Source organism: Sylvia atricapilla, chromosome 28, assembly GCF_009819655.1.
Source record: "Sylvia atricapilla isolate bSylAtr1 chromosome 28, bSylAtr1.pri, whole genome shotgun sequence".
Lineage (NCBI taxonomy): Eukaryota > Metazoa > Chordata > Aves > Passeriformes > Sylviidae > Sylvia > Sylvia atricapilla.
The window spans coordinates 3,723,836-3,745,161 of record NC_089167.1 but is presented as its reverse complement, the minus strand read 5'-3'; the positions used below and the strand labels follow the sequence as shown (position 1 = coordinate 3,745,161).

Here is a 21,326-nt window from a genome sequence, read left to right as displayed (position 1 = left end):
AAATAGAGAAAAAGAAGGATAAAAAGCAAAAGGGAGAAAAAGAGAAAGAGAGAAAGGTGGAGCAGCGAGCCAGAAAGGATTGGGGTTTTAAACCAATCTCCTCCCTCCTGCTGGCCCAGAATTGGAAATATTTGGGGAAAACGTCTGCAAAGAGCTGCGGGTGATTCTGTGCTGACTGGGGGAGCAGCGAGGCAGCGGGAAAATAAACCTCCCAAGGAGGGAGCGGACAGGAGAGACAATTCAGCAGGAATGATTAAAAAAAAAAAAAAAAAAAAAAAAAAAAAAAAAAAAAAAAAAAAACACCATTAAAAAGAGGAGAGCAAAGCAAGAAAAGGGGGAAAGAAGAAAATTCTCTTTGCAGAAGCTGAAGGAGACTCCGGGGCCGGTCCCGGGCCGGCGGCTCCGCGCTCCCGCAGCAGATGGTGCTGCTGCACCGCTCACGCCCCGCCTCGGCTCCAGACAATCGGGAAGGCAATTTCCAGCCCCGACCGTTCAATCCTCCACTCCTGAAATCCATTTAAAGGCTTCAACTCCCGCTCTAATGCTCGCCCAGGGAATTCCCGGGCAGGATGTGCTCATCTGCCGTTATTGGCGATGGTTTTGGGGCCGGGCAGGAGGAGGAGAAATGGCCCCAGAGGCAGATTTATGTGCCAGCGGAGGAAAGGTGAATATATTTAGGATTTATTCCCTCTCCCCGCAGTAAATCTCCGTGTCTTGGATGAAGGATGGCGCCGGTTTGGGGTTTAAAAGGGAAATCACGGAGCCAAGTGTCAGAAGTTTAGGGAAACAGAAATGATGGAAGGAAAGAGAAAACCCTAACGGCAAAACCTGGCCAGGCGTGGGGGGATTTTCCATCGGCTCCAGGGAGGAGCAAACCCGGCTGGTCCAGGGAATATCCAGCACTGGGAAAAGCCATGGAGAGCATCCCATGGGCAGGAGGCAGCCCCGAGGTGAGGAGGGAGCACAACCTGTGGGTCCAAACATCCTCCAAAGCTCTGGAATCCCGGACCAAGGGTCTCGATCTAGGCAGGAATGCCAGAGCTCCAAAATCCTGGGCCAGGTGCCTCAATCCAGGCAGGAATCCTGGTGCTCCAAAACCCCAGGTGTCCTGATCCAGGCAGGGATCTCAGAGCCCTGAAACCCCAGAGCTCCAAAACCCCGGAGCTCCAAAACCCCAGAGCTCTGAAACCCCAAAACTCTGGAATCTCAGAGCTCTGAAACCCCAGTGTTCCAAAACCCCAATGCTCAAAAATCCTGGTGCTCCCAAACCCCAGACCAGGTGCCCTGATCCAGGCAGGGATCTCAGAGCTCCGAAACCCCAGATTCTCTGAAACCCCAGAACTCTGGAATCCCAGAGCTCTGAAACCCCGGTGCTCCAAAACCCTAGTTCTCCAAAATCCCGGTGCTCCAAAATCCCGGGCCAGGAGCCCTGATCCCGGCAGGAATCCTGGTGCTCCAGGAGGGCTCGGCCCTGCTGGAAGCCGGGAATGAGGACACCCATTCCTGCCCCGCCGGCAGCCCCAAGCCCGGCCCCGCTGACGCAGGGACAGCCCCAGGACAGCCGTGCCAGGTTCCTGCAGGGAGCAGGGACACTCCTCTCCGCTCCTGACAACCGGGGATCGTAAATCCCGGGGCAGCAGAGCTCCGGAGGCAGCGGCAGCAGCTCCACGCTCGCAGATGGGTGTCGGGGTAAGAACATTTTCCTGCGCTCCACACGGCACAGAAAGGGGACAGGGTTTATTTAAACTCCGTGTCGGTATTGCCTCTGCTTCCTCCCTCTTAAATTTATTGATATTGATATTCTCATGCATTAATTTACTCCAGAAGTTATGTTCTCCACCTCGCATGGCAACTCGTCGTGATGACAAAGCCTTCGGAGAGTTGGTTTTCGGATTAAAACCCCACAGCTCCCACGGCCTGCGGTTTCAGGAAAGGGCAGGATATTTTTGGGAAGGGGCAGAGCTCAGACTCAGCTCCATCCATTTTCCTGCTCAGTCCCCAAGATCTGGGGATTCAATGGCCCATTGGTCGGTCTAATATGAATTCTGGAGGGATTTTTTGGGAGTGATGTGGGATTCAATGGCCCATTGGTCAGTCTAATGCAAATTTTGGAGGGATTTTTTGGGAGTGACTGGGATTCAGTGCTCCATCGCTTGGTTTAATGTGAATTCTGGAGGGATTTTTTGGGAGTGATGTGGGATTCAATGGCCCATTGGTCGGTCTAATGCAAATCCTGGAGAGATTTTTTGGGAGTGACTGGGATTCAATATTCCATCAGTCAGTTTAATGTGAATTTTTGGGAGTGATGTGGGTGGGATTCAATGCTCCATTGGTTGGTTTAATGCGAATTTCGGGGGGATTTTTTGGGAGTGATGTTTCCCTGGAAGCCTCAGTGTCAATGCCACCCATGAGGCTCTGCAGAGCCGTGCTTGGCCCTGACATTCCAATCAGGAGAGAGACGGGAAGGTAAATGAGTTTCCTCTGAGGCCCAATCGAATCTCCGAAGAACAAACAGGGAATAAAAGATGTGGAGATTACCTCGGATGGGCTGAGGCTCGATCTGTGCTCAGAGGAGACTTAAACAGTGCCTTGGAGCAGGTACAAGACATCTCAGGAGAGTGGGAATGGTGGGGGAAGGATCCCACTGGGAATTTAAAAACAGGATTGATGAAAATGGCTTTTGATAGTGGAGCTGTGGGGGAGAGCTCACAGATCCTGGGAAAAGTGCTCAGCTCTTGGGGGCAGCACCCAGATTTTGAGGAGAGCATGTGGACCCTGTGGGACAGCACCCAGATCCTGGGGAAAACATACAGATCCTGGGAAAAACACAGAGATCCTGGGAACAGCACCCAGACCATGGGGAATGGCACCCAGCTCCTGGGAAAAGCTCCCAGCTCCTGTAAAAAACCACTCAGCTCCTGGGAAAAAACAGCAGATCGTGTAACTCCAAGCTCCTGGGGACAGCACAGGGATCCCAGGAATGTCCCCCAGCTCCTGGGGACAGCACAGGGATCCCAGGAATGTCCCCCAGCTCCTGGGGACACACCAAGTGACCCCAGGGGTTGCTTTCCCAAGGGAGAAGCTGTGACCCGTGGGAGGTTTAACCTGGAATGTTCTCTTGGCAGGTTTTTGGAGGCCTTGACCCCTGAGCCCAGGAGCCTGCAGGAGCCTGGCTGAGCTCTGGGCCCCTGGCCGTGCCCCTGGCCATGTCCCCAGCTGTGTCCCCAGCCGTGTCCCCAGCCGTGTCTCCACCCTGGCTGGCTGCAGGCAGGGCCTCTCCCCGGCTGGTGCTGGTGGTGGTGTTTGTGGCTCTGCTGCTGGACAACATCCTGCTCACCGTCGTGGGTACGGGGCTGCCGGGGCCACTGGGGCATTGGGGTACACTGTGGGGTCCTTTGGGGTACACTGTGGGGTCCTTTGGGGCTAACGGAGGCACTGCGGGATTTTGGGGGACACTGTGGGGTCATTTGGGGCTGCTGGGGGACAGTGTGGGGTTCTTTGAGGTGATCTCATGGGTTCAATGTGGGGTTCTTTGGGGCTGCTCAGGGGAGAGTGTGGAGGGGATTCTTTGGGGATTCTTTGGGGTTATCTGAGGAGTACAATGTGGGGGTTTTTGGGGTGGTCTCATGGGTACACTGTGGGGTCCTTTGAGGCCACTCAGGGTACAGTGTGGGGTCATTTGGGGCTGCCTTAGGGGTACAACGTGGGATTCTTTGGGGCTGTCTCAGGGGACAATGTGGGTCCTCTGGGGGTGATCTCATGGGTACATTGTGGGGCTCTTTGGGGCTGTCTCAAGGGTACAATGTGGGGTCCTTTGGGGGTTACTCAGGGGTACAATGTGGGGTTCTTCGGGGTGATCTCATGGGGACACTGTGGGGTTCTTCGGGGTGATCTCATGGGTACACTGTGGGGTCCTGGGGGGTTTCAGGGGTACACTGTGGGGTATTTGGGGCCGTCTCAGGGGTACACTGTGGGGTCCTGGGGGGGTTTCAGGGGTACACTGTGGTGTCCTTTGGGGCTGCTGTGGGTACAGAGTCGGGCTCTTTGAGGGGGCTCTCAGGGGTACATTGTGGGGCTGCCACAGTGGGGTTCTTTGGAGCGTGGGGCTCCTCAGGGCTGCCCTGGGCACTGGGCTCCATGGGTCCCTGCTCAGGTGACCTTCCAGGACCCCCCACCTGGCCAGCACCGCCCAGCTGAGCCAGGAAAGGCAGGAACACCCCGCACTAATCCCTTCCCTGCCTTCTTTCCCAGTGCCCATCGTCCCCACCTTCCTCTACACGACAGAATACGAAGGCAGCAACACCTCTGTGAGCCCAGCCCTGCCCGAGCCCACCCCGGCAGCCCCCAGAGCTCCTCCTTTCTCCTCCCGGCTCCGCTTCTTCAGCACCACAGGCGCCGTGGAGCCGCTGAATGGGACGGGGAGCCCAGGATGGGATGGGATGGGGAGCCCAGGAAACCCCCCCAGGGCACCCCCAGCCCCAGGCAGGAGCTGCCTGGAGGGTGGGGAGTTCCTGGCCCAGGAGAACACCCGAGTGGGGCTGCTCTTCGCCTCCAAGGCTGTGGTCCAGCTGCTGGTCAACCCCTGGGTGGGTCTGCTGACCAACAGGTAGGTCAGACCCCCGGGTTCCTGCAATTCCCTGCGATTCCTTGGCTCCTGGGATCAGCAGGAGTTGAGGAATCGCAGGGATTAGTGGGAGAGAAACGGCAAGAGGTAAAATATTTCCATTCAAACAGCAGAGATTTTACCTTTTCTAACAGCTGAGTTTATGTCCCAGCATAAAGCACACTGATGCTCTCCTCAGGTGCTGCAGATGTTGTTTAATACCAGAATAAACAAACGCAGCTCCCCAGCCCTCTGTGGGTGGAAAAAAAATGTTATTTTCAGGTTTTCTTTCTCTCCTGCAGACACGGAGCTGAGCTGGGGAGCAGAGCTCTGTCCCTGGGGGCTTTGGAGAGTGACTGGGGGGCACCGGGGATCCCTCTGAGCAGCACTTGTGGGCACATCACCGCCCCAGGAGCTGCTCCCCAGCCCACAGACATTCCCGGGGGGGAAGGAGGAGCCCTCCTGAGCTCTTTTTCCCCACCCCAGGATCGGATACCACATCCCCATGTTCCTGGGCTTCACCATCATGTTCCTCTCCACCGTCAGTGAGTATCGCCCTCCTCACCCCGCACTGCACAGAACCGACTGCTGTGGGTGAGGAAGGGCAGGGCAGAGCCCCAGGCTCCGGGAAGGGTGACAAGGACAATCTCTGTGCCCTCTCACCCCTTCCAGTGCCAGCTGGGGCCGGCCTTGCCCTCTGCTGCGGCAGGTTTCAGCCCAGCTCTCCCCTCCCTGTGCAGTGTTTGCTTTCTCAGGCACCTACACGCTGCTGTTCATCGCCAGAGCCCTCCAAGGCGTCGGCTCCTCCTTCTCCTCGGTGGCAGGTGAAGGTTTGGGCTGCCCCTCAGTCCCTGCAGCGGCTCCCCTTGGCTGGGTTATCCTCCTCCTCCTCCTTCTCCTTCTCCTTCTCCTTCTCCTTCTCCTTCTCCTTCTCCTTCTCCTTCTCCTTCTCCTTCTCCTTCTCCTTCTCCTTCTCCTTCTCCTTCTCCTTCTCCTTCTCCTTCTCCTCCTCCTTCTCCTTCTCCTTCTCCTTCTCCTCCTCCTCCTCCTCCTTCTCCTCCTTCTCCTCCTGCACCCAGCCCCAGCCAGGGAGCAGCTGACACCCCCCAAATCCCACCAGCTGCTTCCAGAGAGGAGTCCCCGGCCCCACCAGGCTGAGGGGGCTCTGTGTGTGTCCCCAGGCCTGGGGCTGCTGGCCAGCGTCTACCCCGACGACTCGGAGAGGGGCAGCGCCATGGGGATCGCCCTGGGGGGCCTGGCCTTGGGAGTGCTGAGTAAGGAGCCCCCGGAATTCCCAACGGGACACGGCCACAGCGTCTGCTGTGCCTGCCACTCCGCCGGCCGGGCGTGCCAGGGGCTGGGGGCTGCCCTCCCTCCCCCTGTCCCCTCCCTCTCTGTGTCCCCTCCCTGGCACTGCCTGTGGCACTTACACCTTCCCAAACAGCCAGCAGGGACTCAGAGCAGCTCCAGGCTCTGGGGATGGTGACACTGCCAGGTTCTGGGGACAGTGGCACTGCCAGGCTCGGGGACAGTGACACCTCCAGGCTCTGGGGACAGTGACACCTCCAGGCTCTGGAGACAGTGGCACTGCCAGGCTCTGGGGCAGTGACATTGCCAGGCTCTGGGGACAGTGACACTGCCAGGCTCTGGGGCAGTGACATTGCCAGGTTCTGGGCACAGTGGCACTGCCAGGCTCTGGGGACAGTGACACTGCCAGGCTCTGGGCACAGTGGCACTGCCAGGTTCTGGGCACAGTGACACCTCCAGGCTCTGGGGACGGTGACACTGCCAGGTTCTGGGGACAGTGACACCTCCAGGCTCGGGGACAGTGGCACTGCCGGGCTGTGACCCAGCCCTTCCCTTGCAGTCGGGGCCCCCTTTGGCAGCATCATGTACGAATTTGTGGGGAAAGCGTCGCCCTTCCTGGTGCTGGCCTTCCTGGCCCTCTTGGATGGAGGTGAGGAACCAAAGGGTTGAACAAATCAAGAGAATTAATGACATGCGAATGTTCCGGGGAGAGCCTGCGGGGAGAAAGAGGCACATCAACGGGTGATACCATCAGTTCTTCCATCAGGGCTAAATCAGATTTCTGCCATCTCCAGACGACCGACACAGCAACAGGGCAGGGATTAATCCCTCACTGCTTAATAACCCCCCTGATTGCTTTAACGGCTCCAAGAGCACATCCAGTAAAGCTCTCTGAACCGCGAATTCTTTGGCAAGACACCCCTGTCTGCAGCCTCCTGGTGCCATGAAGGACTCAGGCTTTGCCAGCGGCAGTGCTGCCTCATTCTTGCTCCCAGACAGAGCCCACGGGAGCTTTCCCAGAGCCACAGCAAAGTTCCAGCCAGCGGGAGCTGCATTTGCGGTGGGAAGCGTGGAGCTAATTAAATTACAGCCCCAGCTACCGCCCTTGTCTGGCTGTAAAGCGAGATATCCCTAATGAAGCGTGTAAGAGCCGCTGGAAAATGAAACGCGGGCCTCGCGCCTGTCAAACTTCCTGCTTTAATCCTTTTCTTTTCCTCATCCCATCCATGGCACGCTCCCGTGGCAGCTCCCCAGCTGGCAGCCCGATGGGAGCGTTTGCACTTTGGATGGTTCAGGGGTTGACAAAACCCTTCCGAAACCTCTCCAGAGTGTTGTGCTGTTCCCTCCCCAGGCAGCTCCCCAAACAGCTCCTGCACGTGTCACTCAGTCCTCCGGGATTTTTTGGGATTTTTGGGGGGATATTTTTGGATTTTTTGGGATTTTGGACTCTTTGAAGCGGGGTTGGGCTGAGGGGAAGGACAGGGAGCAGCGGCTCCCGCAGGAAGGAGCCCCCAGCAGCGCTGTGTCTGTCCCCAGCTCTGCAGCTGTGCATCCTGCAGCCGTCGCGGGTGTCCCCGGAGGTGAGCAGGGCGCTGGCCGAGGGAGGTGGGCACTGCCCGGGGCTGGGGGCTGTGCCAGGGGCCGGCTGGGGACACACACAGCCCCTGTCACCCCCTCTGCAGAGCACCAAAGCCACGCCGGTGTCCACCCTGCTGCGAGACCCCTACATCCTGGTGGCCGCAGGTAAAGGCGCACCCTCGCATTTGTGCCCCGCTTAAAGATTCCCTCAGCCTTGCTTCAAACAGCACCGAAACGGGCTAAAGCAGAGCTTTTCTCGCTTTTCTCCCTTCTCCAGGAGCCCTGTGCTTCTCCAACATGGGCGTGGCCATGCTGGAGCCCACGCTGCCCATCTGGATGCTGCAGACCATGTGCTCCCCGCAGTGGCAGCTCGGTGGGTCCTGTCCTCTGCTGCCTCTTCCCTCGACCTTCAGGGGGTTTAAAATCCCAGAAAAAACCTTCCCCGAGCCATCGAGTCCAGCCCAGAGCACGTCCTGGCGTTCCTTGGACACTTCCAGGCACCAAGATCTGCCTGGGCACTGCGGGAGGGATTGAATCATCTTTTACATCACTCCAAAAAAACCACAACCAAAAAAGAGAGAAGGAAACATCTGCCCTCCTGCCTGTGCAGCCAACCATCTCAGGCTGGGCACGGCTCCAATTCCAGCTGGAAATGCGCTCAGTGGTGGCTGCTGTGCTCTGTTATTGGGAAGATTGTGCGGAATTGGCTCCCCAGCAGGGCAATAACGGGGCAGGGAGCCCTGAGAGCCCATCTTCCGCAGGGCACAGAGCGGGGTGGTGCCGGGCTGGAGCTGGGGAGGCCAGATGGGCTCTGCAGAGGCACATCTCGGTGAGATGAGGCCGTTCCCAGCAGCCCAGGCAGGGCGGGATGGGCCCTGCTGATGGCCAGCTGCCCGAGAAATGGGATGCGGAGATAAGAGCGCCTGTGCTCGCTGCAAAAATCACCGGGAACGGTGATAAAAACCCAGCCGGCTCAGGAATGACGCGAGGGGCGCCCCGGGCTGCACTTAGATCACAAATTGATTCGCAGGCTGCGAGCTGGGGGCTGGAATTGCTCCTGATCGAGTTATCCTCAGCAGCAGCCAGGCACTAAAAGCTTCTCCGGAGCGAGGAAGGGCGAGGGGGAAGCGGCACTCGGGGATCCTGGCGGCGGGAGAAGGGACAGAACGCAGGAAAAAAACACTCACTCTCCCCTGTCACCACTGGAGAGGCTTTGGAGCTTCACCCCAGAAGCCTCATTAACAGGAGAAAATCCCAAATATGTTCCCTAAGGCGTCCAGGTAGCTGAGATTTGAGAGCAGTTTGGATTTAGAGTTTGGCACCGACCCACCCCTCTCTCATGAGCTGTTCTAAACTCAAGGGGCTTCTTTATTTTATCTCTTTCTCCCATAATTCTGGGAAAAAGAACCCAGAAGAGCTTGGGCTAAACCTGCAGGATTGAGCACGTCCTGTGGCTGTCAGAGGAGAGGAAATTAAACATAATCCAGCGTGTTCCAATAAGGAAGCTGTCCCAGGGAAATGGAGCCGATCGCTTTTATTTATTGTCAGCAAAAGAGGATATGAAAAATAAACAACTGGTAAAGCAGCAGGGAGAGCAAATATTTAATTGTGAGCTACATAACGACCCCTGAGCTTTTTACTGGAGCAGCTTTATTCCTCTTTATTTCACGAGGGAAAAGGTGGGAAGGTGGAAGAGGAAGAAACTGTGACAGGAGATGTTCACGTGCCTGGTCTGGCTGACGATATTCCCCAAAGGAGGCAGCTGGGGGGTGAAAACCTGTGCAAATCTGCATTTCCTTGGGCACAAGAACACTTTGTAATCCTTTCTGTCTCCCAGGGATGGCGTTCCTGCCTGCCAGCATCTCCTACCTCATTGGCACCAACCTCTTTGGGATTCTGGCTAACAGGATGGGCAGGTGAGTGGGATATTGAAGATTTTGGCTCTGCCCAGCCCAAATTTCAGCACGTTCTGCTCGAGGCTGAGAACTCTTGCCCTCTGCTCCTGTTGCAGGTGGCTGTGCTCCATGATTGGGATGGTTGTGGTGGGAATCAGCCTCCTCTGTGTGAGTAGCACAGGGGGATCCCAGCTGTCCCTGCAGGACAATCCGCAGGGATTTTCACGCTCCTGGCACAGCAAACGCTCAGGGGCTGCACCTCAGGATGGGTTTTGCAGACGTGGGAAAGGCCTTCAGATCTTAAGGCTGAGAGATTTGGGATTGTTCAGCCTGGAAAAGGCTGAGGGGTGATGGAATTCTGGCTGTCCAGGACCTGAAGGGATCTTGCAGGGAAAATGAGGAAAGAGGATTTACAAGGGATGGAGGGACAGGACAAGGGGAAATGGCTTCAAAGTGACAGAGGGCAGGGTTAGGTGGGATACTGGGAATAAATTCCTCCCTGTGAGGGTGAGGAGGGGCTGGGCTGGAATTCCCAGAGGAGCTGTGGCTGCTCCTGGATCCCTGGAAGTGCCCAAGGCCAGATTGGATCACCCTGGGATAATGACAGCTGTCCCTGCCCGTGGCTGGGGCTGGGACAGAAAGACCTTTAAGGTCCCTTAAGGCTCCACATCCTGTGTCCCACAGCTCTGCTGGCCTCACACCTCCCCTCCCTCCTCTCCCAGGTCCCTCTGGCCACCAGTATCTACGGGCTGATCGGCCCCAACGCCGGCCTGGGCTTTGCCATAGGTAAACTGAGGGCGCTGCGGCTGCTCCAGGACAGCTCCCCGGGGCCACTGAGGAGCCTGTCACACCCCGGGCAGGCACGGTGGGCTCCTCCATGGTGCCCATGGGTCAGGGGGCACTGAGGAGTCTGTCACACCCTGGGCAGGCACGGTGGGCTCCTCCATGGTGCCCACGGGTCAGGGGGCACTGAGGAGCCTGTCACACCCTGGGCAGGCACGGTGGACTCCTCAATGGTGTCCACGGGTCAGTGGGCACTGAGGAGCCCCTGGTGCCCTAGGCAGGAATGGTGGGCTCCTCCATGGTGCCCAAGGGGCAGTTCCCCAGGGTCAGGGGGCACTGAGGAGCCTGTCACACCCTGGGCAGGCATGGTGGACTCCTCCATGATGCCCATCATGGCCCACCTGGTGGACCTGCGCCACACCTCCACCTACGGCACCGTCTACGCCATTGCCGACGTGGCCTTCTGCATGGGCTTTGCCATCGGTAGGAGGCTTCTGCTGGCGGTGTGGCCACTCGGGGTGCTTCTCCCCAGAGTTTTGTCCGTTTTTGCAGCATTTGGGTTTGCAGGGCCCTCCACGGGCGGGGCCATTGTGCGGGCCCTGGGCTTCCCCTGGCTGATGGCCATCGTCGGGGCGCTGAACGTGGCCTACGCCCCGCTCTGCTGCCTCCTGCGCAGCCCCCCGGCCGCCGAGGAGAAGATGGTCAGTCCGGGGGCATTTCCTGGAGTTCCACACCCCAAGGGATTTCAGAGAGTCAGGAATAAATTTGCCAGGGACAGCGAGGGGGGATTAATCCATGGGAAGGGTGTCAGGCCTCGGGAAGGGCTGCCCAGGGCGGGTTTGGAGTGCCCGTCCCTGCAGGTGTCACTGGGTGCTCTGGGCTGGCGATCAAAGGCTGGAGTTGATCTTGGAAATCTTTTCCACCCTGGGTGATTGTGGCATCCAGCACGGAGGAGTGGATGGCATTGCCTGAGGGTTCCATCCGCCCTCAAAAATGGATAAAAACCCCCTCAGATAACAGCAGGAAGGTTTAGAGGGTCCTTCCCTAGATAAAAGTCTGCTTTGGCTTTTCCCCAATGCGACAGCACTCCTGTTAACCGTTCAAATCAATCGTTATTTGTGCTAAAGCAGGATTTCTGCTCTGCCTCACCCAGGCCATCCTGAGCCAGGAGTGCCCCACGAAATCCAAAAGCTACACCCCGAGAGGAGCCCAGCAGGAATTCCCCCTCACGGAGGAGAGCGACGGGGAGGAAGAAAACGAGGAATAGCCTGGGGAAGGAAAGCACTCCTTGCTTTGGAGCCGATATTCTGGTTACAGAACACAAAAGTGTGAGCGGGCACAGCTAACTCCCTGGTTTATGAAAAATAAGGATATTGATCTAATACTGATGTCCAACTATAACAAAGACTCTCTAAGAGTTTGAAGGTAGAAAGTGTGTGTTTATCACGTTTAAAGTTAGAAAGTGGATGTTTATCAGGACGCCGGGCAGCGTGCGGGATAGCTCCAAATACACACACACAGTTCACAGATGATCACAGAGTGTTTTTATGTACAGGAGTATTGAGTACCCAAAACACAAATGCATATTCATAGCTCTGGTCCATCCCATTCCTCGCTTTGTGTGGTAATTAGCCAAAAAAAGCAATTAAGCATATCTAGTTTGTTCTTTGAAATGGGTTGGTGGTCCTTCTTATGGAGTGGGGTCTCAAAATGATGAAGTAAGATGGGTCTTCCTCGCTTTGACTTTTTAATCTTTTAGTGCTGGTGACACCTGGATCCTGTTTTCTCAAGACTATCTGATTTATGATCACATTGTATTCTTGGAGCCTATTGATTAGTTAGAATACACAAACATAAGTTGACAGACCTCATGATTTATCAGTTCCTTAAATTCAGCTTCGATTAACAAAGGGAAGTTTATCTATCTTACCTCAGCAACATCTAATTTAACTAAACTCCTTAATTCTTCAAAACTAAAGTCTCACCCCAGCCTCATGGGAGGCTGGATTTCCATCCTCTTCCCCAAGCCCCAGGATTTGGAGGCTCCATCCATTTAGTGAAGCCGCTGTGGGATTTAGCACGGAATCTGCTGGCAGGGAAGGTGTCGCTGCAATGTCACCGCTCCTCTAAAGACACTAAAAATCGGTCATTTGTGTCTTGTTATAGTCCGATGTATCGTGCTATGTCTGTGCTACTCGTGCGTCCTTTCCAACGTACATTAAATTGATTTATTCGTTTGAAGAAGTCTGAAGGAACTGAGGCAGGAGTTAGGTTTAGACTCAGCCAACAAATGCGGTTAGATTACTGGATTTAATGTGGCTACGTCAGCTGCTGCAGCCGGGGGGGGCCCTCGGAAGCTCTGAGGCGAAAGCTCGGCAGAAAACCCGCAGTTTCTCCCACGGCTCCAGAGCGCAGGATGAGCCGGCCGCAAACACATCGCTCGGAGACCCTCGGTGCCCGTTTGTGAGCAGCTTTGTTTGATCTCCGCCCTGAGGGGCGCGGCGCCGCCGCCATGACACCTCGGCCCGCCCTCCTCCCCGCCCCTTTTCCCGCCCCCGGGGTGGCCGCTCTCGCGAGACTTCGCGCCCCCCGCCCTTTCCGGTAATGGCGGCGCCCTAGGCCGCGCGGCCGGGATCGCCTGCACCATCAGCTCCCGCTGTCACCGTCACTGTCGTCTTTGTCACCGCTGCCACCTCCGTCACCGCCACCATGCATTCGGACGATGTGAGTCCGACCGTTCTTTCGGCGCCGTGTTAAACGCCCGCCCCGCCGCTGGGCCCGGCCGTGCGGCCGCCCCACGTGGCCGGGGGTCCGCTGTCCCCATCGCGGCTGTGGCTCGAGGGGACAGAAGGGCCGGGGGGTGTCAGTGGGGACATGGCAACAGCAGATGTGCTGTGCCTGCGCTTCTGGGGGCACCGCGCGCTCCCTGCCGGGGGAACACCGAGAAAACCCCAATGTTTGTGGGGTCTCCCCATCAGAGCCGCAGCGGAGGCTGCCGAAGCCGGGGGGGACATGGGGGACCGGGTGAGGGGTGACACGTTGTGTCAGCCGCTGTTTGTCCCCGCAGGTTGTCTGGAGCATGCTGGGGAACAGGCAGTTCTGCTCCTACAAGATGACGTGAGTGTTGGGGGGACGAGGTGGGCTGAGCCCGGGGGGGTTTGGGGGGATCCAGCAGGGAAAAGAACAGGAGGGACATGCTCAGGTGCCCCCCAAACCCCACAGTGTCACTTCAGTGCCACCCCACGGGAGAGTCACGGAGGATGGGCTGAGCAGTGACCTCTTCCTGCCTTTCCTTCATGAATTCCCTGTCCCCTTTTCTCCAGCACCAAAACTCAGAATTTCTGCCGGAACGAGTACAACCTGACGGGGCTGTGCAACCGCTCCTCCTGCCCACTGGCCAACAGCCAGTACGCCACTGTCCGTGAGGAGAAAGGTTTGCCAGGGACAGCGGGGGGATTCATCCATGGGAAGGGTGTCAGGCCTCGGGAAGGGCTGCCCAGGGCGGGTTTGGAGTCCCCGTCCCTGGATGTGGCACTGGGTGCTCTGGGCTGGGGATCAGAGGCTGGAGTTGGTGTCAGAAGTGTTTCCCACCCTGGGTGAGTGTGGGATCCAGCACGGAGGGGTGGGTGGCAGTGCCTGGGGACAGCCCAGCTCCGGGGAGGGGCTCAGAGGGTTTGTTCCCTGTTGCCAGGTCGCTGTTATCTCTACATGAAAACCATCGAGAGGGCGGCGTTTCCACGGCGCCTCTGGGAGCGGGTGAGCTCGGGGACATTGCAGTGACTGTGGGGACACGGTGGTGGCAGTGGGGACACGGCAGTGACAGCAATGGCAACATGGCAGTGACAGTGGGGACACAGTGGTGGCAGTGGTCACACAGCAGTGCCAGCAGCTCTGGTGTCCTCAGAGAGGGGACGGCCCCAGGCTGTGCCAGGGCAGGCTCAGGTCGGACAGCAGCAGGAATTTCTCCATGGAAAGTGGGGTCAGGCCTTGGAACTGCCCAGGGAGGTTTGGAATCCCCAGCCCTGGAGGTGTCCAGGGAAGGACAGCAGGTGGCACTCACTGCTCAGGGCTGGGGACAAGGGGCATCCACCCTGGACGGCTTTTCCTGAACAATCCTATGACTCCGGGTGCAATGCAGCCCCTCCCCAATGTCCCTTTTTTGTCCTGCTGTGTCACCGAAGCCTACCCCTGTCCCCACAGGTGCTGCTGAGCAAGAACTACGAGAAGGCTCTGGAGGAGATCGACGAGAACCTCATCTACTGGCCCCGCTTCATCCGCCACAAGTGCAAGCAGAGGTTCACCAAGATCACGCAGTACCTGATCCGCATCCGCAAGCTGACCCTCAAGAGACAGTAAGGGAGCCCTCAAGGGACACTGAGGGACACAGAGTGACCATCCAGTGACCACTGGTGGTCTCTGGAGCCGCTGGCCCTCTCCTGAGCCGCTGGCACTACTGGCATACGGAGCTGGTCCCGTTTTCCTGAGGGTTTTTAGGTGGATCTGACGTGGATGAGCTGCAGGAATCCAGTGTGTAAATGCACTGAGGGATGTTCCTGAGCTGGAAGGGACCCACAGGGATCACTGATCCCAAATCCTGGCCCTGCACAGACCCCCCAACAGCCCCAGCTGGGAGCAGTGTCCATCCTGGAGCTCTCAGGGCACCCTCTGGGGGAGAATCTTCCCTAAATTCCAGCCTGACACGGCTGCAGCCGTTCCCTGGTGCTGTCCCTCGGGAGGAGCTGCTCCAGGTGCCCTCAGCTGCTCCTCCCGTGGCCCCTGGAGACCCTTCCCCATCCTCTGGATGGACTCCAACAGCTTTGGGTTCTCCTTGTCCTGAGGCACCCAGAAGTGCCCCCAGGACATTCCACAGGTTTGGAATGCTGCAGCTGCTGGCTGTTGCTGCCAGAGGCTGTGACACTCCCAGTATTCCCTGTTGTGACATTCCCAGTGCTTGTTCCCTGCAGGAGGAAGCTGGTCCCGCTGCGCAGGAAGATCGAGAGGCGCGAGAACAGGCGAGAGGTGAGGACTGCTCTGTCCCCTCCTGTCCCCAACGACTGCTCTGTGTCACCTCCTGCCACTGCTCCTCTCCCCAGTGACTGCTCTGTGTCACCTCCTGTCCCCAGTGACTGCTCCGTGTCACCTCCTGTCCCCAGTGACTGCTCCGTGTCACCTCCTGTCCCCAACAACTGCTCTGTGTCACCTCCTGCCACTGCTCCTCTCCCCAGTGACTGCTCCCTGTCACCTCCTGTCCCTAGTGACTGCTCTGTGTCACCTCCTGTCCCCACTGACTGCTCCCTGTCCCCTCCTGTCCCCAGTGACTGCTCCCTGTCCCCAGTGACTGCTCCCTGTCCCCTCTTGTCCCCAATGACTGCTCTGTCACTTCCTGTCCCCAGCGACTGCTCCCTGTCCCCAGTGACTGTTCTCTGTCCCCTCCTGTCCCCAGTGACTGCTCTGTCACCTCCTGTCCCCAGTGACTGTTCCCTGCCACCTCCTGCCACTGCTCCTGTCCCCAACAACTGCTCCGTGCCACCTCCTGCCACTGCTCCTGTCCCCGGCGACTGCTCCGTGTCCCCTCCTGTCCCCAGCGACTGCTCGCTGTCCCCTCCTGTCCCGAGTGACTGCTGTGTCCCCTCCTGTCCCCGCTGTCCCCAGCCCTGACCCAGCCCTCCTGTGTCCCCAGGAGAAAGCGCTGATCGCCGCCCAGCTGGACAACGCCATCGAGAAGGAGCTGCTGGAGAGGCTGAAGCAGGACACGGTGAGGGTCACCCGGAGCTCACAGTGCCCCTCTGGGGTGCCTGGCTCCCCAAAACCAGGGCTCCCCTCACCTCTGTGCACAGGGAACCCCGAAACCAGGGCTCCCCTCATCTCTGTGCACAGGAACCCCAAAACACCAGGGCTCCCCTCATCTCTGTGCACAGGGAACCCCAAAACACCAGGGCTCCCCTCATCTCTGTGCACAGGGAACCCCAAAACATGGGGCTCCCCTCATCTCTGTGCACAGGGAACCCCAAAACACCAGGGCTCCCCTCATCTCTGTGCACCCGGAGCCCCCAAAACCAGGGCTCCCCTCATCTCTGTGCACAGGGAACCCCAAACCAGGGCTCCCCTCACCTCTGTGCACAGGGAACCCCAAAACACCAGGGCTCCCCTCATCTCTGTGCACAGGAACCCCAAAACACCAGGGCTCCCCTCATCTCTGTGCACAGGGAACCCCAAAACACCAGGGCTCCCCTCATCTCTGTGCACAGGGAACCCCAAAACACCAGGGCTCCCCTCATCTCTGTGCACAGGGAGCCCCCAAACCAGGGCTCCCCTCACCTCTGTGCACAGGGAACCCCAAAACACCAGGGCTCCCCTCACCTCTGTGCACAGGAACCCCAAAACACCAGGGCTCCCCTCATCTCTGTGCACAGGAACCCCAAAACACCAGGGCTCCCCTCATCTCTGCAGGAATGTGGGCTCAGAGTTGGAAGGGGCTGATGCTGCCCCGTGCAGCCTTTCAGTGCCCTCCCCAGCCCAAACTCCATCTTTCTGCAGTGGCTGATGCAAAATCCCAATTTTCTTTCCAGTATGGAGACATCTACAACTTCCCCATCCACGCCTTTGACAAGGCCCTGCAGCAGCAAGAGGCAGAGAGCGAGAGCGAGTCGGAGGCAGAGAGGGAAGAAGAGGATGATGATGAAGAGGTAAAACTTCCAGCCCTGGTGGTGCTGGAGCTGGGCTGCCCCTTCCTGCTGGCTGAGAACAGCTCAGAAAATCCTTGTGGTGGCCTTGGTGGCTCTGCCGTGACCCTGCTGTGCTCAGGGCCCGCCTCTGTTCCTTGCAGGATAAAAGGGAGTTTGTGGAAGCAGAGGACAGCGAGCTCAGCGATTTTGAGGTGAGTGAAGCACCAGGAACAAACAGCCTGAGCTGCCTGGGCCCCTCCACCCTTGGGTGCCTCTGGGGGTGGGGAAGGGGCAGCAAAATCAGGGCTGTGGAAGAGAATTGTCCAGTGGGAGCCCAGCCCAGCTCCTCTGGAGTCAGGGATTGTGGGATGGGGTCGTGCTTGAAGTGGTTTTGGGGAAAGAGGAGGTTTGGTTACACATCACTCTGGTCACTCAATTCCTCCTCAGGACATGGATAAGTTGGAGACAAGCAGTGAAGAGGAGCAGGAAGAGGAGGAAGAAGTAGAGAAGGAAGCCTTCCACTCCAGATCCAAAGGGAAAACGCCCCTGAAGGGCCCAGCCAGGAGGAAACGTCCCTACATTGAGATCGAGTACGAGGAGGAGACAGAGCCTGGCACCAAGACAAAAGCCTGAGCCCTCCCTGCTCCCTTTTGGACTGACTGACAGAATTCCAGCTGTGTCACCAGACTCCAGCATCTGTCACCCACCTGCCAGCCCTGCCCAGCACCCCTGGGAGCTCCTGGTTGGACACTGCACACGTTTCCTGCAAGGACAGTGGGGTTTCTGTCCTGAGCCCAGGGAACTGCAGGGAGATTGTACAACTGGGTGGACACAGCTCGAGGGAACATCCCTCACCTCCTCTGACACCACAGAAAGCCCAGACTCTGCTCCTGGCCTGGGGGGCTCTGTGTAAGGCTGGAGAAACCTCACCTGGCCCTGGGGGCACTGGGATGTGCCTGGGGGAGCTGTGGGGCTCACAGGTGGGACAAGACCGACAGAACTCTTCAATAAACACGAGGATTTTATTGTACAAAAAGAGCAGTGAGCAGTGTCAGGCAGCTCAGGTGCTCTCCTGCACCTTCCTGAGGCATTCCCTCACCCGGGTCTCCTGACAGCTGCTGTACACCCCTTCCAGCAGCACCTGCAGGGATCAGAGCACATTCCCAGTGCCCTGGCACTCAGCTGTGGGGTCACCCACCCTTTCCCAGCCCCGTGGGGGAGCAAAGCACAGACTGACCCCCACCACCACCTCATCAATCGATTATTGATGCTGGGGAAGGGAGGGGAAATCCAAAATCCTGCTGGAATTCTGAGTCCTGCTGGGCTGAGAGGCAGGAGGGCCCTGCAGGCAGCACAGACTCACCTTCACCTGGCCCTGGGAGCAGTGGTCCAGCAGGATGAGGCACTGGGTGGCCCTGTGGAGCAGGGCAGCTCTGACAGGCTCAGGAGTGGGGCCCCGCTCCGTGTGAACGTCCCAGAGCAGCCTCAGCAGGGCCTTGAGGAGCACGGGGAGCCTGCAGGGCATCCTGCAAGGGGAACACCTCATCCCAAAGCCTGCCCTGGCCGGGGACAGCACAGCCTGGGGCTGCCGTGGGGCAGGATTGGGGCCAGGACACGCAGGAACCTCGGGATGGTGCTGGGAATGGTGTCACTGCACAGCCCAGTCCACAGCCCCAGGGTTCACTGCACACTGATTTATGCTTTTAGAATGAGCACAAGTTGGATCAAAATGAGGACCCAGCTTAATTCTGAAACCAGGTTTCTCAGGAATGCCACTGAGTACTTCCTGGGACACACTTTCCCTTGGGATTTCAGGTTTTTTTCCTCAAGAGAAAGTAACTTTAGGTCTTGAAGTGGAAACATTCAGGATAGGAGTGAAACATCCATGTTTCAGGCCTTTCCAGGACAGCTCTGCAGTGTGCAGTCCCCCCAGAGAGGTACCTGGGCCAGGCGTGCTCTATGGTGCACTGCAGAGTCTCCAGGATTCCCAGCCTGGCCTTTTCCTCGGGGCCATCAGAGACCTCCAGGTAGCCCAGGATGACTCTCTCCAGCCTCTTCAGGTGCCTCACGATGAGGATGCCGAGTCTGGAGGCAAAAACACACCCTGAGGAGGGAGGACAGGTACCCTTGGATCCCAGAAACACACCCTGAGGAGGGAGCTTGTCCTTGGATACCCAGCCCAAGGCCCACCTCTGTTCTCTCACTGCCTCAGGGAGGTGGGCAGGACCCCCAGGGACAGCTCTCACCCCCTCAGGGAGGTGGGCAGGACCCCCAGGGACAGCTCTCACCCCCTCAGGGAGGTGGGCAGGACCCCAGGTGGCCCTGTCCCCTCAGTCTCACCTGGTGACAAAGGCTGGCAGGGTCCCTGCGTACACCCTGCGCAAGGCCAGCCGGTGTTCAGCCTCCATGTGGGTCAGCAGCAGCTGCAGCACCTGGTCCCAGGGGCTGGTGGCCCCTCTGCCTTGGCCCTGGTGCCGCTGCCATCGCTCCAGCACGGGCAGCAGGTCCAGCAGGCACAGCAGCACCGCCTGGTTTGGGCACAGACGGGCAATCTGAGCTCGTGCTCTCGCCAAAAAATGACCTATCCCACCCCACGGCTGAGCTGAGTGCTTCAAACCCCTTCCCTGCCTGCCAGGAATGGGGCAGGAGGAGGCAAGAGCTCTTCCTTCTGTGGTATTCTCCTGGAATTTACCGAGGTACTTAGTCTCCCAGGCTGGACTGTGACAGGGAACAGGCTTCTGCCTAAAACCGAGGGGCTGTCACTGCCCCAGGGCACCCCAAACCCGAGGGCTGCCTCCTACCTGGATGAGAGGAGCCTCCCGGGAGTAGAGGTGGTTGTAGAGGGCGTGGAACACCACCTGGGCCCTGTTAAACTGGCACAGATCCGCTCCTGGCTGCAAGAACACACAGCAGGAGCCACAGTTACTCCTGGGCAGCACAAAAACCTTCCCGAAGCCTGGGAAGTGTGAGGGAGTGCTGTAAATGCAGCTGGAAGAGAAGTCAGGACCCTGACCCACACGAGGGAATGGCTGGAGCAGGGTCAGGTTGGATTTCAGGGAAAGGTTCTTCCCCCAGAGGGAATGGGCACAGCCCCGAGGCTGCCAGAGCTCCAGGAAGCGCTCTCCTGGATGAGATTTTGGGGTGTCTGTGCAGGCTGTCCTGGGTGCACCCTCGCCCAGGGGTGGGACTCTGCTCCTTGCGGGTCCCTTCCAGCTCAGGACATTGTGTGACTGCCGCTCCCTTCACCCAAGGCGCACAGCGGGCTCCGAGCCCTCCCTCACCACGTGGAGGACGATGTGATGCAGGCAGCGCACTCCCAGCACTTTGTTCTCCTCCTGGAAGTCATCGGAGAGGAGCAGCGCGGGCGGCAGGACCTGCCCCAGGTGCGGGCACAGCCAGGGCCGCCTGACGCGGAGCAGAGCCCAGGAAAACACCTCTCTGGAGGCAGGGTTACACTTCCAGGTGTCTCTGGAGGGACAAACACAGCTCAGGGAAGGCAGAGGGCTCATTTCTCGTGCACTCCAGGCTTTCAGCTGGCAGCAAACTCTGACCATCACCATACAACACCTTCCACTGCTGGGCATTTATAAAGCTCCTGGTTTCGTGCTTAGCCTCAGCTCCGTTTCCCAGCATTTCCTCCAGAAACCCTCCAACCACGACCACACTCCCCTTGCCACTCACTTGGTTAACTCCTGCTTCAGGAGCCCCATCACCGCTCCAAACCCTCCTTCCTCATCCCCCTCCTTTCCCTGCAGGAATTCCTCCACGGAGGCGCAGCCCGCAGCCTGCAGCAGCCTCTCCAGCAGCTCCCGAGCCACGGCCCGGCTCCCGGCCGTGCTCCAGGGCCTCCGCTCCTTGTGCGTGACGGCGAAGACGAAGGCGTGCGCCATCACCCGCCGCAGGAGCGGCCCCGCTCTTTGCCGGCTGCCGGCGGCCTCCAGCTTCTGCAGGAGCAGCAGGAACAGGGCGCCAGCGCGCTCCGCTCGCTCCGCCGCGGCGCCCAGCGCGGGGTCCCGCCCGCGGGGCTCGGGCCCGTGCTGCTCCCGGCGCGGCGGGGCTCCCAGGCCGCTCAGGGCCGCCGCCAGCTCGCCCAGCTCGGCCGAGCGCAGCAGCCAGCGGGGATCCGCCGCCTCCAGCAGCGCCGCCAGCTCCGGCAGCGCTCCGGGCAGCGCCAGCCGGGCCCGCCGCAGCGCCTGCTCGGCCGCAGCCTGCCCGGGGCCCCGCTCCGCGCTCGGGCCGCTGCTTTCCATGGCCTCAGAGCGGCTCCGGCGGGGGCTGCCCGCACTGAAACCCCGCTACCGGCACATGGCTGCGGGCAGCGGCGCCCTGAGGGGAGCGGGGAGCCCCGGGACACCTGAGAGAGCCCCGGGACACCGTCAGAGACCGCGGAGCACTGCCGGGACACCTCCGGGACCCGCTCCGAAACCGCCGAGCACGCCTGGGACCCCGTCAGAGAGCCCGGAGCCGCCTCGGGATCTCCTCATAGACACCTTG

The 21,326-nt window shown here is 58.9% G+C and overlaps 4 protein-coding genes across 4 annotated transcripts in view; 2 read left to right on the top strand and 2 right to left on the bottom strand.

Annotated features, from left to right (window-relative positions):
* Window positions 1-21,326, bottom strand: part of DUSP26 (dual specificity phosphatase 26) — a 252,439-nt gene that overhangs the window by 224,314 nt on the left and 6,799 nt on the right. The window lies entirely within an intron of this gene.
* SLC18A1 (solute carrier family 18 member A1) lies at window positions 3,207-11,770 on the top strand. Its single transcript, XM_066337078.1, has 15 exons — window positions 3,207-3,345; window positions 4,252-4,606; window positions 5,090-5,148; window positions 5,344-5,427; window positions 5,785-5,877; window positions 6,471-6,560; window positions 7,448-7,491; window positions 7,594-7,654; window positions 7,767-7,862; window positions 9,327-9,405; window positions 9,501-9,552; window positions 10,107-10,170; window positions 10,531-10,650; window positions 10,735-10,868; window positions 11,321-11,770. The coding sequence occupies exons 1-15, from the start codon at window positions 3,207-3,209 to the stop codon at window positions 11,432-11,434; spliced, it is 1,584 nt and encodes a 527-aa protein (XP_066193175.1). The 3' UTR covers window positions 11,435-11,770.
* MAK16 (MAK16 homolog) lies at window positions 12,746-17,868 on the top strand. Its single transcript, XM_066337180.1, has 10 exons — window positions 12,746-12,891; window positions 13,235-13,284; window positions 13,491-13,600; window positions 13,859-13,923; window positions 14,368-14,519; window positions 15,132-15,186; window positions 15,848-15,922; window positions 16,737-16,853; window positions 16,994-17,044; window positions 17,280-17,868. The coding sequence occupies exons 1-10, from the start codon at window positions 12,877-12,879 to the stop codon at window positions 17,463-17,465; spliced, it is 876 nt and encodes a 291-aa protein (XP_066193277.1). The 5' UTR covers window positions 12,746-12,876; the 3' UTR covers window positions 17,466-17,868.
* On the bottom strand, window positions 17,836-21,082 carry TTI2 (TELO2 interacting protein 2). Its single transcript, XM_066337077.1, has 7 exons — window positions 20,514-21,082; window positions 20,114-20,300; window positions 19,634-19,726; window positions 19,173-19,360; window positions 18,774-18,917; window positions 18,196-18,358; window positions 17,836-17,973 (listed from the first exon to the last, which is right to left on the bottom strand). Exons 1-7 carry the CDS (start codon window positions 21,080-21,082, stop codon window positions 17,893-17,895), a joined length of 1,425 nt encoding a protein of 474 aa, XP_066193174.1. The 3' UTR covers window positions 17,836-17,892.